The sequence below is a fragment of the Thunnus maccoyii genome, chromosome 4, assembly GCF_910596095.1.
Source record: "Thunnus maccoyii chromosome 4, fThuMac1.1, whole genome shotgun sequence".
Taxonomy (NCBI): Eukaryota; Metazoa; Chordata; class Actinopteri; order Scombriformes; family Scombridae; genus Thunnus; species Thunnus maccoyii.
The window spans coordinates 24116246-24131381 of NC_056536.1; the positions used below are offsets into that span (position 1 = coordinate 24116246).

General features: G+C 41.1%; 2 protein-coding genes across 9 annotated transcripts in view; one reads left to right on the forward strand and one right to left on the reverse strand.

Annotated features, from left to right (window-relative positions):
* The window catches only part of LOC121895655 (ankyrin repeat and SAM domain-containing protein 1A-like), a 63883-nt gene extending 53279 nt beyond the window's left edge, over nt 1–10604 (reverse strand). For all 7 annotated transcript variants that reach the window (XM_042409040.1, XM_042409041.1, XM_042409039.1 and 4 more), the window contains exon 1: nt 10374–10604. In XM_042409040.1, the coding sequence (XP_042264974.1) occupies nt 10374–10552 (179 nt within the window). In that variant the 5' untranslated portion in view covers nt 10553–10604. The remainder of the gene's footprint in view (nt 1–10373) is intronic.
* Nucleotides 10581–14906, forward strand: taf11 (TAF11 RNA polymerase II, TATA box binding protein (TBP)-associated factor). Of its 2 annotated transcripts, none has more exons than XM_042409043.1 (6): nt 10581–10604; nt 12642–12853; nt 13602–13732; nt 13834–13921; nt 14020–14116; nt 14247–14906. In XM_042409043.1, the coding sequence occupies exons 2-6, from the start codon at nt 12683–12685 to the stop codon at nt 14375–14377; spliced, it is 618 nt and encodes a 205-aa protein (XP_042264977.1). In that variant the 5' UTR covers nt 10581–10604; nt 12642–12682; the 3' UTR covers nt 14378–14906. The 2 variants fall into 2 exon arrangements, with proteins under 2 accessions (XP_042264977.1, XP_042264976.1); XM_042409042.1 differs by lacking the exon at nt 10581–10604 and adding an exon at nt 12199–12443.
* Nucleotides 14907–15136: the final 230 nt, after the last annotated feature.

Here is a 15136-nt window from a genome sequence, read left to right on the forward strand (position 1 = left end):
ATCCTTCTGTAAAGTCTCTGAACTGTGGGTGTGACAGATTCTGTTCTGATTGCTATCTCAGGTCCCAGCCAGCCACAGCTACACCCGTCCCACACACAGGTCGGGGGGGGGGTGCACCTTCACGCACTCTCTCTGTCTCTAGAGGAAACACATGCAAGCAGCAGCAGCATCGAACCAGAAAACCAGGAAGGAGAACAAACGCTATCACCACGGAGCTGCAGCTGAGATGAGCTAATTACATCTATTTTACAATTACTCCATGCAACTTAAGCCTGATTTTATCTCAGCCAAGTCCTGAAGTAGAATAGGCTTTTGTTAGGCAATGTATGCAACCACAAACAAAGCATTAAGAGTGAGCCAAAAAAGCACCGATGGGGGTGAAGTGTAAGCTAGGCCGGCATTAGCCTAGCACTTTCATTCACTTGAGCTGAACCGGGCTGTCAGCTCAGATTGGTTTGTTTCTTTTAATTTGCAAAGAGTGCTGTGGTGAGGAGGAGAGAGAACAGCGATAGGGGAGGGAGAGGGGAGGGAGAGGGGAGGGGGGGGGGGGGGGGGGGGGGGGGTGCAAGTAAAGAGAAATGGAGGGAGTAATTTAAGAAGCTAAAGGATGTCTGGTGAGATGGAGTGCCAGGAGTGGGCTGAAAAGCACTCTGAAAGACCTTAGCACATCCTAAATAAATCATGTGACAAGGAAATCCCAGCACTAGTGAACCAAATATCTGAGACCAGTCATTTGCCATACAGAAAGAGAATGGGAGCAAAACCTTTGGGCCTCACAGAGAATCAATCATGAATGGAGGAGAAATTTTTAAAAAATTTACCACTCACTTAGCTTGTGATATATTATAGAAAACAGCCTAAAACCCAATGCAAACTACTGATTTGACAGTTGGATAACTTCATAAATTATGACTGGATGACTGGATTTTCATGCAAGCAAGTAACTTCTATGAATGAAGCCTTTAGAGAAAAAGAACAGGCTAACTGCAAATCTTCAGCACAGAAAAAAACCCAACTCAATTTATACATGAACACACTAACAAACACAATATGAAGTGATCCATGATGTAACTAGTGTGGTGAGCGTAGATGGCGTGGCAGCAGGATGCTCAGGCCGCTCATATCAGCTTCGGTTGTGCTGTGTGACTTTGTTTCACACACACTCTGCTCGTTTTTGTCACAGTAATGGCTGTTTTTGCCCCCTTAAAATACATCTCCCATAATAGTTCTCAAAGCAGTCTGCAATTACACAGTCAGAGCCGTCTCATTAAATAAGTGTCTTGGAGGGCTCTATGGCTTGCAGAACAATGGGCCTGACAGAGCACAGACACACAGAGATGCACCACTCTACTAGTCATAGCCTAAGCTGTTTATTTCTTACAGCGGACCTTCTGGGAATCATCTTACCAAGTCAGGCAGCCATTAAGACACATCAAAAAAAAGCAGGGCGTGCAAAGAGGAAATACTAGAGTGGGAAAATGTGGCGGGAGGAAATTCTGGGGATTGATAAATTTCTGTTAGCAAGGGGAAAAATGTGCAAGCTGCGATTATGCCAGCTCTTAAGGCATCACAAATCTACTTCCTCCCCATTCCTCCAGAACCAGTAACAACATTTGCAGCAAAGAGCCAACACTGCCTTGTGCGTGGCCGCTGAACATATCAAAAGGGAAAATGGAGACAGAAACAGTCCTCTAGTTGCTGTCCTAGATAAAAAAAAAAAGAGTTATGTAACAGCTTACAGCAAAACCCCATAAACAAATTAACATAAACACGAACGGAGCAGCGAATACGACTGGAGAATATAACAAAATCAGGCATTGGTCAGTAATGATAACCAGAGAGGTGAGAGAAGAAGGTGTGCCATGGGATTGGGCTCATAATCAGTATGACTTTGATTTGATTGTATTGTCATGTAAGTGAACATTTGGACATTTTTCTTGTGCTTTTTGTAATACAATAGGCTATCTTGTGTTACGTGTACATCTAAGTAGGGTCTAGACTAAAAATTTCAATAAATCTGGGAAACATAACATATATACTATGTTATAATACTCAACTTAATAAAAAAAAAAAAGCTATGTGAGAAAAAAAATCCATTTCGCAAGGCTTCTTTTTCAGTCACAGTCACCAATTTTAAAAACCTACATACATGCTTTTGCACACTGGTCCTCCTCAGCGGTCATGACTCTGATGTGTCATTGCCAGAAGTTCTAAATATGCCACCCAGAAACACAAAAATTGTGTCACGTCAGCCACATGACAAAAGAAAACCGGAGCGTCATGCATTGCAAACCACAAAATTATGTCACTCTCTGCTTTCAATTTCCATAACATTACAGCTCTAACCAGGGACATGGGTGTTAATTAATCTTATAATCTTCTTCTTGTAGAGGGAATGAAGATGTCTGCTCATTACATTTTTCCACTGTCGTCGTGTTTACATTTGCTATAAGCAGAAGCTGCCTGTGGTAACAGTCCCAGTGTCACGTCCTCTGAGCATTTTGCCAGTGCGGCACTCAAGGGCACGAATCAGAGTAGCGCTCGACAATCCACTTCATCCTCTTACTACGGCTCACAACTAACCTAACTGAGGGACGGGGCTTAGGCCCATAGCAGGGCAATGGGCAAAACAGAGTTGATTTGGATTGGGAGGGGGCACATTCATGGGAACTAACTGAGGAATTCCTGTTTGAAAGGCTGAGCTAATCCTTAATTTCCCTGAGGGAATATCAGCAGGATGAAGCTGAAGTTTGAAAGAGATTCTGGGGGGCTGTAATTCTGTGTTGTACAAAGCCTGGCCAGAACGAGAGGAGGAAGGATAATAACATTTTCTCTCTTTTATGTATCTCTCCATTAGTCTACTGATGTTAGTCACACATACTGAAGGCATTTTAAAATATGTAGGCTTAAACATGAATCCCTGCTGTTTTTCTGAAGTCCAAATGGGGCTCAGCTTTTAAAATGCACAGACAGAAGACTAAGCTAAACTAAAATCAAGTTAGCTGATGTGTTTGAATGTCAGATTAAATCAAGTTTGTATGGATAATTTGATCCATATTCACTCATCTCTGTCAGACTGCTAAGCAGGGATGCGTCAGATACAATGATGATTAAAATGCTTATGAGTTACTTTGCTAGATATGATGACCAGGACTAACCTGAATTACTAGTTCCATTGCCTTTCAGAGCAAATATCTTTAGTGTATCATACATAAACCTGTTTTTTTTTAACAACAGAAGGTATTCAAAGTAAACTGCACATATATGTCAATAACCAAGAATAATTGCAATGGAACCAAAGGTCATGATATATAATTAAATGTTTACTTATGGAGCCCTGGAGCACGGGCCAGGCAAAATTCAATAGAGAGTTAAAGCAAATAAGAACCCAGGTGAGTTGTGAACCCAGTGTCAAATAAACAGATTTGTCCTCCAGCCTATTAGCGGTGTGATCATACTGCCAGGGATTAGTCTGGCCCAGGGCACTGAGCCCAGCAGTGACTGGCGCATGTCAGCCACCGTCAGGGAAATTGGGCTTAATTATGCACACTCCTGGCGGGTGCTGAAACCAGATGCCCCGCTGCCCAACAGCCAACCTGAGCATCATCAGAGAGACTGAAGTACCTGCCAGAGTCCTCCAGGCTCACTGAGGACAACACTACTTGACTTGATGAGCTAAATAAAATCTCTGACAAGTGACCATGTAAGGACCAAAGAGAAACTATTACTCTAATGAAGTCATACGTACTTACCATGGAAGATTAAAGGATAAAGCCTCTATTGTTCTGAAGCAGTCTTATAAATAAGGTAGCAATAGGGAAACAAATCAGACCACAAAATTTAAATCTATGACACAACTATGACACAGCTGTAATAATTCTATGACTAAGATGTCTTAAAACTACGTCAGAAGATAATTTCATAATCGAATGGTTTATGATTATGACCATTTATGGTTAAGCTTAGATTTTGTGGAAATCCTGTTGAGCCCATATTGCAGTGGCACAAATATTACATGTAGCTACAAGAAAGAGTCTACAGCCACTGAGAGGCACAGCTATGCTTTGAGCTAAATGCTATTGTCAGCATGCTAACATGCTCACAATGATAATACTAGCATGCTCCATGTTTAGCAGGTATAATTTTACCATGTTCTTTACCATTTTAGTTTAGCATGATAGCATGCTAACATCTGCTAATTAGCAATAAACACAAATACAGCTGAGGCCCGGTGAAAATGTCATTAGTTTTGCAGGTATATGGTCATAAATCAAAGCATTGGACAAATGAATTGTTTGATCTGATGATGGTGCTGGATTAAAAGACAGGATCACCAAAATTATTGCTATTTATCCTGAGGGGGACAAATTTTATAACATTCCATCAGATACGAGGCATGTCACTCTGAAACATAAATGTCAACCTCATGGTGACACTACAGGAAAAGTCAAGGGATCACTGAAATCATTAGGAATCATCCTCTGAGGACCATGAATGGTTCTACAACAATTCATGGCAGTCCATCCGATATTTGTTGAGATATTTCAGTCTGGACCAAAGTGGTGGAGCGACAGACCAACATCGTCATCCATACAGCCTTGCAGCTAAAGAGAAATTATAGCTGAATTTTGAAGGCAAGCAGTTGTTACAATTTATCATCCCTTGACATTGGCAGCCTAAACCATTTCAGAAAATCTTAAGAAGAAGAAGTGTTGGACAATAAAACTGCTGACAAGGCTACTAAAACAAATGAATGTCTTTTTAGTGCTACAGTAAACAGCTCAAGTTAAAGTGGAACGGTGCTGAAATAAAGCCAGAGATACGGTAGCTCATTTGCCAATTCAGTCGTAGTGCAAAGCCTTAACAAAGCCTGATTGAGTCTTCATGGCTCATAAACACACCATAGCGAGCATTTCACAGAGCTACTGTGTTGCAGCAGGAGGTGTGAATAAACTGCATATGTCCAGACTATGATCACAGCAGTCCAGTGGGCTCCAGCAGAATCAAAATGATGGGCATGAAAAACAGCGGTGGCAGGCTGAAAAGGTGGGATGAATATAGAAGAAAAGAAAATGGGGGAGAATCAGATGGGGCGAGAAAAGAAGGGAAACACATTCAATCACAGCCCGTCTCCCAACAAGCTGGCATTTCCCACACAACTGCACAACTACACTGACCTCACTATTCAAACCACCATCCGCTGAGCTGTTTTGCTTGAAAGAGCAAGTTGATGTTCACTTATGACTAAAACCTTGCCGGATGGATGTGCCGTTAGCTCACAAAATTCATCCACAAAGTAATTCTTTAGCTTAGGTACAGCAATTTTTATGGTTGTTACTAAGTTTTTGTGACCCTAAAACTTTTCTATGTAACACCTTATTCATGATATACTGCATGAGTATAAAAATAAGTGTGTTTCACAGTCAGTCCTTACCAGTCTGCTTAGTCAAGATAAGGCTAGTGCAGTCCAGAATACTTCTTATGTTTCTTTTTTGCAGATTTAGCAAAGCAAAAGAGTATTTACCCGTTTTAAAAATATCTACGCTAATTTGTTTCCTGTGTGAACACAGTGAGAACACATTGTGTGAACACAGTGCCATTACTCTGTCTCCAAGTACAACATGTTTGAAGTCTGGAGGTGGAGTGGAGGTTGGTGTGGGCCCAGCAGGTGGGCAAGAAGACTGCTGAGACCAGCAGAGTGAGAGAGAGAGAGAGAGAGAGGAGGACGCCAGCCAGAAGGCCAGATGGACGAAAATGTCTGGGCTGCTAACAGCCAGCTAACACATGTAGGCCTGCGCGGGTCGAGAGGGTGGGCCTGACATCTCTGGTCATTGTTGTTGTACCTCTTCCAATAAGTGGGTTCAAAAAAACAGAGACCACACACAGAGATACACCACAACCTCAGCAGCCTTATCATTTCCATTTGTCCGTTTGTTATTATAAGGTTTTCAGAGAGTGAGTTGAAAGAGAGTTCACATAAACAAGCACATATAGGATCCAGTGAATGTGTCTGTCTGTTCCGGCCCTTCTTATATGTAAGAAACGTTTTCTTCTAATACAGGAAGCACATAAAGCTGAAAAGAATAAATTACAGTGTGTTTTCTTGAAACATGACAACTAATGTGTCTTAATTATCGACCACTTTGTAATGTTGTGAAAAGTGCTATTAAAATCATTGTTGTCACTATTGTTGCTTGGCATCCTTACAAAACTCCTAGGCAGCCTTTTCTTCTGCAAACTAATCAAGAAACCCCTGACCCAGTTGGATGAAAGCTATTTTTAGCCTACCACCATTTGGTTTTAGTAAAGATGGCTGCACACTGCATAGGAAAGACGTTATATTATTTGTCAGTTTCTGCTCCCTCAACATACACGTATGTGGAATGCATCACCGCTACAGAGCGCCTTCCTGCCTGCTTTCTTAGACTACACAAACATGGGCCGTAAACATAACGCGCAGAGCATTCCAAACTCAGATGCTCCTGGAATGCTAACATGGTGGTGTTAGATTTCCCAGCTACCACTGCTCCCTCCTGGGTTGAACCAGCTACAGTTTCTTTCAGTTCAGAGGTCAGCAATTGATGAAATGTGACTGCTAGTCCTGCTGTTTGCCCAGCTCTCAGTTCACCTCAGAGTGAATGATGCATTCCAGTACTGTCAAAGCAATAGAAACCGCCTTGTTAACGCCGTCCGCCTGCACAAACAGCGGGCAGTGAGAAAGTTTGCGTGAACTTTGATAGCTACTATGACACACGGCTGAACGCCGAGGCTGTCAGATTCCCACTGAGATCCTGTCATCTGCAGAAAACACCACAAAAGCCCTACAGTGCACCTTCACACTCAGTGAATTCTGCATGCACACAGATCCTACTAACAGAGAAGGTAAGGGGGAAAGTCTGTTTTTAAAAAAGGACAGTATGTGCTACTTCTTATGCTGCAGATATTTTCTCTGCTGACACCAGTCTGACAGCATGGGTCTGCTTGGAATGAGCCAGAAATTGTGGATGTAATGAGATGGAATGATCTGGAGTAGTGCCCAGCCCTCTTAAAATGCTAACCGAGTCATCACAGTGATAGAAAAGCTTTCCTCGCTAGTATTAACGGAAAGGAAAAACATGAGTAAATATATTTCAAGAGGCCTTTGTGATTATCTTAAGCTTATGTTTATCAGCAAAAGACACACTTGCGTTAGCCCACAGCAACAGGGAAGCAGCCTAAATGATGCTCTAAATAGGTGGTCCGGTTCTATCCAAATTACAGCTCAATTTTCTTTGTGTGACTAAAAAGTATAGAAAAGCCCCCGAATGGTCCTTAGGGACTTATATGAATATGAAAAGCCGTCATTCTACGCTTTGTCAGTGGGACAAAGGACATGGCTGTGAAGCTGGGAGACGAGCCCTCATCTGGCTAAGCTCTCAGAGCGTCTGTCCAGCACTCCATGCATTCCTCTGTTAATTTCCCCTCAGTGGGCAGGCACTTTCCCTGCCAGGGACTTGTCTTACCTCTGGTCTAACCACAGCAGCTGCCTGTGTTTGGACAACCTGGGCCAGGAAGTGCTAGTGAAGAGCTCTTCCTGTAGATCCCTGGGATCAAAACAGGTCATGGGGCCCAAGCAAAAAAACTATGGCATAGAGGGAAAACACAGCAGAACTATGCCACGACATGGACTAAATAATTCAAGAATCAACTCATCACAAGTGTACTTCATCAGTCAAACTCCAACCACCACTGCATGGTGGTTGGTGCAACAAAGGTTACACCGTGACCTTACTACTTGGGGGAAAGCCCTGCCCAGCTCATTTTGGTGTTAATGGAGCACCACGGAACAAATGTTTGGGGCGGCGGCTGTGTTAAACATGCCGGGGTCAGTGTCTATCCCATGGCAACCACTGGGATGCAGCCTCCTGGGAAAGCAGACATTCCGCAGAGCAGAGCTGTACAACTGCCTGGTTACAAAAACACTGCAGGTCTTGACATGCGCCCCATTCCAGGGCAGGAACGCCAAAAATCTACTGGAAAACACACACAACACACCTTCAGAGAATAATAATGACGCCAATTAGGTTAGATAATTCATCTACACAGCCGATACATATTTAGTCAATATAATAAACAGGTAGTTATTATTTACTGTATCCTGTCCATAAAGCCTTTCACCTTGCTAGAACAGCAGCAGATTAAACAAGTCTAATTAAACGACTATTTAGGCTACAAACCAATGTGGATGTTAATGTCCTTATAATAAACTAGAGTGCAGCAAGAGTTAAAATAAACACGCAACCCTTCCTACTCTTTCTGACATTAGAGCCAATCAATTTGCTAAAGATCAAACCTCATCTGACAGGATTACAGGCCTACACTTTCTAACAATGGATGATGAATAAGTCACCTGAGCAATGCAGGTTAAGGGGGGGGAAAAAAACAAAACAAATCACACCAACCCACAGCCAGTGCCACTGTAGTAATTCACCTTAAACGTATTGACATTTCAGTTATGCAAACTAAATCAAATGTCACACACAATAGCGACAATTCCCCGAGCTTAACCCCGGTCAATAACCGTGCGACTTGTTATATTCTAAGAGCCTGTCACATAAGCTCAGGTGTCCACACGCAACAGGCTTTTTATGTCTTGACATTTCCGACAAAGTCTAGCTAATAATTTCCCAGAGCTACCCTTGCCAAGCATCGATTGCTTAAGTCAGAGTACATGACACACAATGGGCTCTTCAGTTTGCTCACAGATTTGTGAGGAGGGAGAGACGGAGTCAGCCTTGACTACATGACATCTCTGAATTGGATTTCCGATTAGAAGGGTTTAATGTAATTACCTTGAGTACACTGTGCAGTCTGCACTAAGTAACACAGTGATGCATCACCTCCAGATTCGCTGAAACACTTCTCCCTCAGATGAAGGTGGTTGGCACTGGACTCCCAGAGGAGCAATATTATGTTCTTATTGATACAAGTTCATCTGCATGTGCTCGGCATTAAAATAATGGTGCAGGGAAGCGAGGCTTTTGACATGCAGCACGACAGCTGGCCAGAAGTTTTATCTCGAAGTTCATCTTTATCTATAGGCAGTCATATAGAAGCCTATGTAGCCTTAAGGAGTACGCTCTTCCTGAACAACAAGTCTGGTCTCCTCTTTCTTGGAAGGTCATAATATTGCATTTACAGCACAATGGCTCTCTCAGCTATGGGTACATTATGAAACTGCATTATAAGGATCCAGAACAATATGTTTCACCCCAGGATAATTCAACAATGCTGTGGCAGTAAGCCTATAATTCAGATAATATCTGCATGACAAAATGAAACTCAAAACTTATCAGATCTATTATATTTCACCCTGTTATTTAATATCACCCTGCAGCCCTCATCTGCAAAAAGTTAGAGGGACGGTACATCCAAACTTGGTGCAACCCAGCTGTCTTTTCATGATACAGGGAGGAATTTGATGCAATTTTACATTATTAAAAACAGGACTAGGGATTCAGGCACATTACCAAAGGCTTTACCAATATCTTCTATTTAAGGAAAATATCTCTTCTTCTGTACGCCAGCACTCCAAATCAGGCATTTTAATCTGAGAATCTCCAGGCAGACTGACTACAGATTGCATGTGTGCATGGATGACAGGTACTGTAGGCTATATCGATTGTTTTCTTTCTTATCTCTAAATCAGACCTCATAAACAAAACAGGAGGGACGAATGAGAACATTTCACCAGTGAGGAAAAATCGTTCTGTGCCTTGACAAAAACCACAACAGAGCAGGTAAACCTCACCGTTCTCATATGGTAGATCTTCTATGGATGTGAAAAACCACATCAAATGTGTACCTCACAGGGGAACTTCCCCCTGTGACCACGGATACTAATGAAAACCAAAAAAAAAAAGATGTCTAAACACAATACAATGATACTACTTGAAAATGAGAGTCTGGCTCTGACAACTGGCTTTCTGCTCCTCCTTCACCACTGAGTGTTCAGGTCTAGACTTTATGTAAGCAATTAATAATGCATCTGTACCAGTTTTTAAAAAGACCATCTTGTTGCAGATTTCAGTAGCTTAGTTGCATAATACACCTAACCAGGCCGTTTATGCACATTACAGTGTATACAGCTGGCAGGGACACAGAGCTGGGAGCTAACAAAGAAGCGTGCCACTGCTCCTACGCGGCTGTGTTTGTTTGGCAGTGTAAAAAAAAGCATTACTCTGTGTAACTAGCCAAGAATATTTAAAACACTATACTATAAACTATAACAATAAATGATCAGACAATATTTGACAGGGATCGCTCTGCTGGCTGACCCGGGTTTGCCTCCCATTCAGTCCTATCCGCCTCCTCTTCCCTTTCCAAGAGCCTACCTGAGCAGACTGGAGAGCGGATGAGAGGAGGCGGCGTGGCCGCCGCTGTTGCCGCTTCCCCCGGTCCCAGACGATCCGCTGCCGGCGCCAGCGGACTGTCGCTTCCCGGATAAAAGCTTCTCCACTGCGGCCAGGTTTCCCGTGCGAGCCGCTTCGAGAAGCTCCTGCTCCTTCCCCATCGCGGATCCCGGAGAAAATCGGAGGAGACGCGGGGAAGAGAAGGAAAGGGGGGTAAGGGGGAAGGGGGGTGGGTTGGTTGCGGGAGTGAAATTCCTCTACGATCTCCCCTTTTTCTCTCCCAATCTCCAAGTTATTCCTCAGAACTGCTAGGGAAGAAAGGAAACAAATGCTCCCCCAGCCGCTGGATCCGTCCGTCCCGATCCACGGTGTCACCGGTGCTAAAAGGGGGAAAAGTTTCGTTCAGCAGCACCGCACCAGCACCGAGCAAACTTCCTCTGACCAGTCCCCTGAACGCCGTCCGTCACTTCCTCAAAACTGCCTTTTTTCTTTCTGCATCTCCAATCTGAAACCCTTCAGACACACACACATACACACGACCTCTAGCACCCCCGCCCTGGCTGCTGGAGACAAGGGGTGGATGGGCATAAGCAAGATGGTGCCTAAAACACAGAGTCATGCCAAGTTTATTTGTATGACACATTTCAACAACAAGGAAATTCAAAGTGCTTTATGTAAAACATAAAAGGCATCAAGACAAAATGTAAAAGAAACACATTACAGAGAGACATTTAAATACAATTAAGAAGAGTTATTTAAGATTTAAGAGAAGAGAATTTTAAATAAAAATAAGATAAAAATAGAATAGAGATAAAGATAAATAATATAAAAAATAATAGAATAATAATAGAATAAAGATAAAACAGGAGAATAAAAGTTACAGTGAATCAGTGCAGTGCAATCAAAAGCCTCAAATTTGATTTAATAACATGCAGAAGCAAACAGAAAAGTCTTCAGCCTTGAGGAACAGAGGCAAATTATACCCCTGCAGCGTTTTAAAGGACCAGTGTGTAAGATTTAGGGGGATGTATTGGTATAAATAGAATATAATATTCATAAGTATGATTCAATTAGCGTATAATCACTTGAAAATAAGAATTGTTGTGTTTTCGTGACCTTAGAATGAGCCCTTTATATCTACATAGGGAGCCCACCATGTTGCACCACTATGTTTCTATAGCAGCCCAGAGCAGACAAACCAAACACTGGCTCTAAAGAGGGCCTTTAGTGTTTTTGGAGGAAAATGCCACTAAATCCTACACACTGGTCCTTTACATATCTGCTCTGCTACCACATTTAGTGTCCAGAGTTTATTACATAACATAAACCAAGTGTTATTTAGTGTTGGCAGTCATTCAACTACATTGATAGCTGATTATCAACACACACTTGTGACTTGATATTACTCTAAAAAATTATACAGGTACCAAATGTAACAACTAGCTAAGACTTTTCAGCATAACTAGGGAGCTTTTATATGAAATTAGTTTGTTTTTCCAGCTAAACAATATCAAAATTCCTCAGTGGGTGTGAACAAGAAGAATTCATAACAAGATATTATCATGTCACAGCAAACAGTAAAAACAAGAATGTTTGAAACAAACTGACTTAACTGACTGTTTTGACAGTTTGTAGCTTGTGACTTTACATTAGCTCACTTACTTTTAGCGTTAAAAAGTTGTTTCTAACAGTTATGAAAATACACAGTAAAGGCCTTATTTAATACAAATGTGTATTAGAGCAATAACTAAGTATTGCTGTGTGTTTCCACCGAGCAGTGTTAATAAAGTTCGTACAAAATAGGAAACGGAAATTCGCGTTTTATGCTATCAGGTGAGGAACCTTTAGCATTTCGATGCTATCTTTGCTCTTAGGGTAGCGAGTTGCTTAAATTAAATTCACAATAAGTAAGTTAATCGTAGCGTTTATTGATGTATGAAAAGAAACAATACAAGTGCGCCATGTGCTAGCTACTTTTCCAATTAGCTAACTGCTAAACGATCGTTAGCTTGGCTATTGTTGCTGTTTTGTTGACGTCTGGCTGCAGAGAAGGTAGGTGCATGTTGTATTCATATTTTCATCCAAAAGTTACCTTTAACTTGGACTCGGATATTTTTAAAACGTGTAAATACCGCTATACTGTGTACAGATGGTAAAAATAGTTTGTCATGTAGCGTTAGCGCCACATTTTAGCTATTGCTAGAAGCTAAAGCTGATACGGTAACGTCAACTTATGTTTGATGTTTGCAGAATCCGAAGCTTTCAGACAGTGTGATTAGGAGTGAGTGGTAATGGCAGACCCTGCACGGATCAAACCTGAGGACACACCTGAGAGAATAACTTCTGCTGATGAGGAGCACCCGACATCAGAGGAAACTCAAGATGTACCTGTAACAGCAAAACCTACAGACGAGTCCAAAGAGTCGTCTTCTGAAGATCAGCCCAAACAGGAGGTTAAATCTGTGAGTTGATGAACTAATTTATAAAGGAGGCTCAAGTTAAAGGATCATTCCTACGTTCTCCTTATATTTACAGCAAAATCACACTTGCTTGAGAGCTGTAATGATAGAGCCACAGAAAATTAATTGGCATTTTTTACTATTGATTAATAATTTTAATCAATTTACCAAGCAAGAAAACCTTTAATTGGTCAAAACATTGCTAATAAAGTTAAAGGGAGCTGTGATTCTGGTGTGCAGGTTGTTGTATCGCAATTTATGGCTGCAACTAATGATTGTTTTCATTATTGGTTCATCAGTCGATTATTATCTCGATCAATCGATTTGTTATTTGGTCTTTAAAATGCCAGAAAATTGTCTCATATGTCGATCACTGTTTCCCAAAGCCCAAGATGCAACCTAAAATCTCTTGTTTTGCCTCAACCAAGAGTCCACAACCCAAAGATATTCAGTTTACTTTCATAGCAGACTGAAGAAATCAAAAAATATTTACATTTACAAAGCTGGAACCAGAGATTTTTTTTCTTTAAAAATTAATCAAAATAATGAGTCAATTATTAAAAGAGTTTGTGATCAATTTTCTGTCAATCTGCTAATCAATTAATCAACCAAGCATTGCAGCTGCATTGCATTGTGTTTAATATTTGTCTCCAGCACCTAACCCACTGAGGTTTTGTGGATGTTCACACAATCTGTGTACACTATGGGGATCTCATTATTTTACTGAACAATTTTGTCTTCCACTGTGAAGGATCCAGCACCTGGAGAAGATGAAGAAGAAGGAACTTCAGGCCAACCTGCTGCTAAAAGACTGAAGGTGGAACCAGAGAAGAAAAAGGAAAAGCGCCACAAGGTTGATGAGGATGAAATACAGAAGATGCAGTAAGATTGACATTTTTAACCAAACAGAAGATTGTTCAATTTCAGAAAATCTTATCTTGTTAAACATCACCATCATCCCTTGTTTCTCCTGTGTTTTAAAGGGTTTTGGTGTCCTCCTTCTCTGAAGAGCAGCTGAATCGATATGAAATGTACAGACGTTCTGCCTTCCCTAAGGCTGCTATTAAGAGGGTAAGTGGTTTATGAGCATTGACAGAGTGTTTTTGAATCTCAAACTATTTTATCAGCTTCATATCCTTTTTTTTTTTTTTTTTTTTTAAATTTTCTAGCTGATCCAGTCCATAACAGGATCATCAGTGTCCCAGAATGTTGTGATTGCCATGTCTGGTATTTCTAAGGTTTTTGCTGGGGAAATAGTTGAAGAAGGTAAGTGGCAGACTTACAAAACAGAGTGTTAAGACCAAATAAACTGAAACATATGAATAAACAGACTTTTTATTTTCCTCCCTCTCCCTACAGTATCATGTATTAAATCAGTTGGTCTTTGTCTTTACAGCATTGGATGTTTGTGAGAAGTGGGGAGATACACCACCGCTTCAGCCAAAGCATATGAGGGAAGCAGTGAGGAGGCTGAAGAGCCGAGATCAGATTCCCAACACCAAGCACAAGCACATTCTCTTTCACTGAGACATCTGTGCCTTGTATAGGAACGGTAGACAGAGTGCGATAGAGAAGTGGTGCCATCATGTGGAATACTTGGTCATGAAGCCACTGTAACCATATTGCAGCCAACTAGGCACTGACTGTTCTCTACTAAGTGACCTGAGATCAAGATCGATGACTGCAGTATTGAAGAATAATCAATACAGACACGATCAAGGACTTACATGGCAGTGAAATAAAATCCACTCTGTTGCAGTTTAAAGTAGACCTACCATTCACATGTACTTGTCAAGTTAAATGTTTGATGCAACATACAGTGCAAATGGTGTGAAATTATACTCATGTATTATGGTTGTAAATACAGTAAGTTTTATACTTTGGAGATGTTTTGTTCTTGTTTTTTTTTAAGGAACCTGACTATTTTGGGGGGTAGAATTCTGAGATGCTGATTTAAATTACAAAATTGTGCCCTTCATTTTTTTTTGTAGCCATACAAGCACACAAATGTTTGGATCGATTTACAAATAATAAAACCCCTAGTGTGAGTATTTGACTCAACTGTTTGACATTATTCACTCCATATGATGGTCTTATCGCTTTTTGTGAAGGTATATTAGGCATGGTTTTTTCCAGATTTACAGGAAAATTGTTACAGGCAAAACTGGACTCATCATTTAGCTCATTTCAATTGATTTAGTTCTGCTCACAAGTCTAAAGTTAAAAAAAAAACATTCAAATTTATTTGGAAATATGTGGATTTTTTTATTGAGGTTAAAGTCAAAC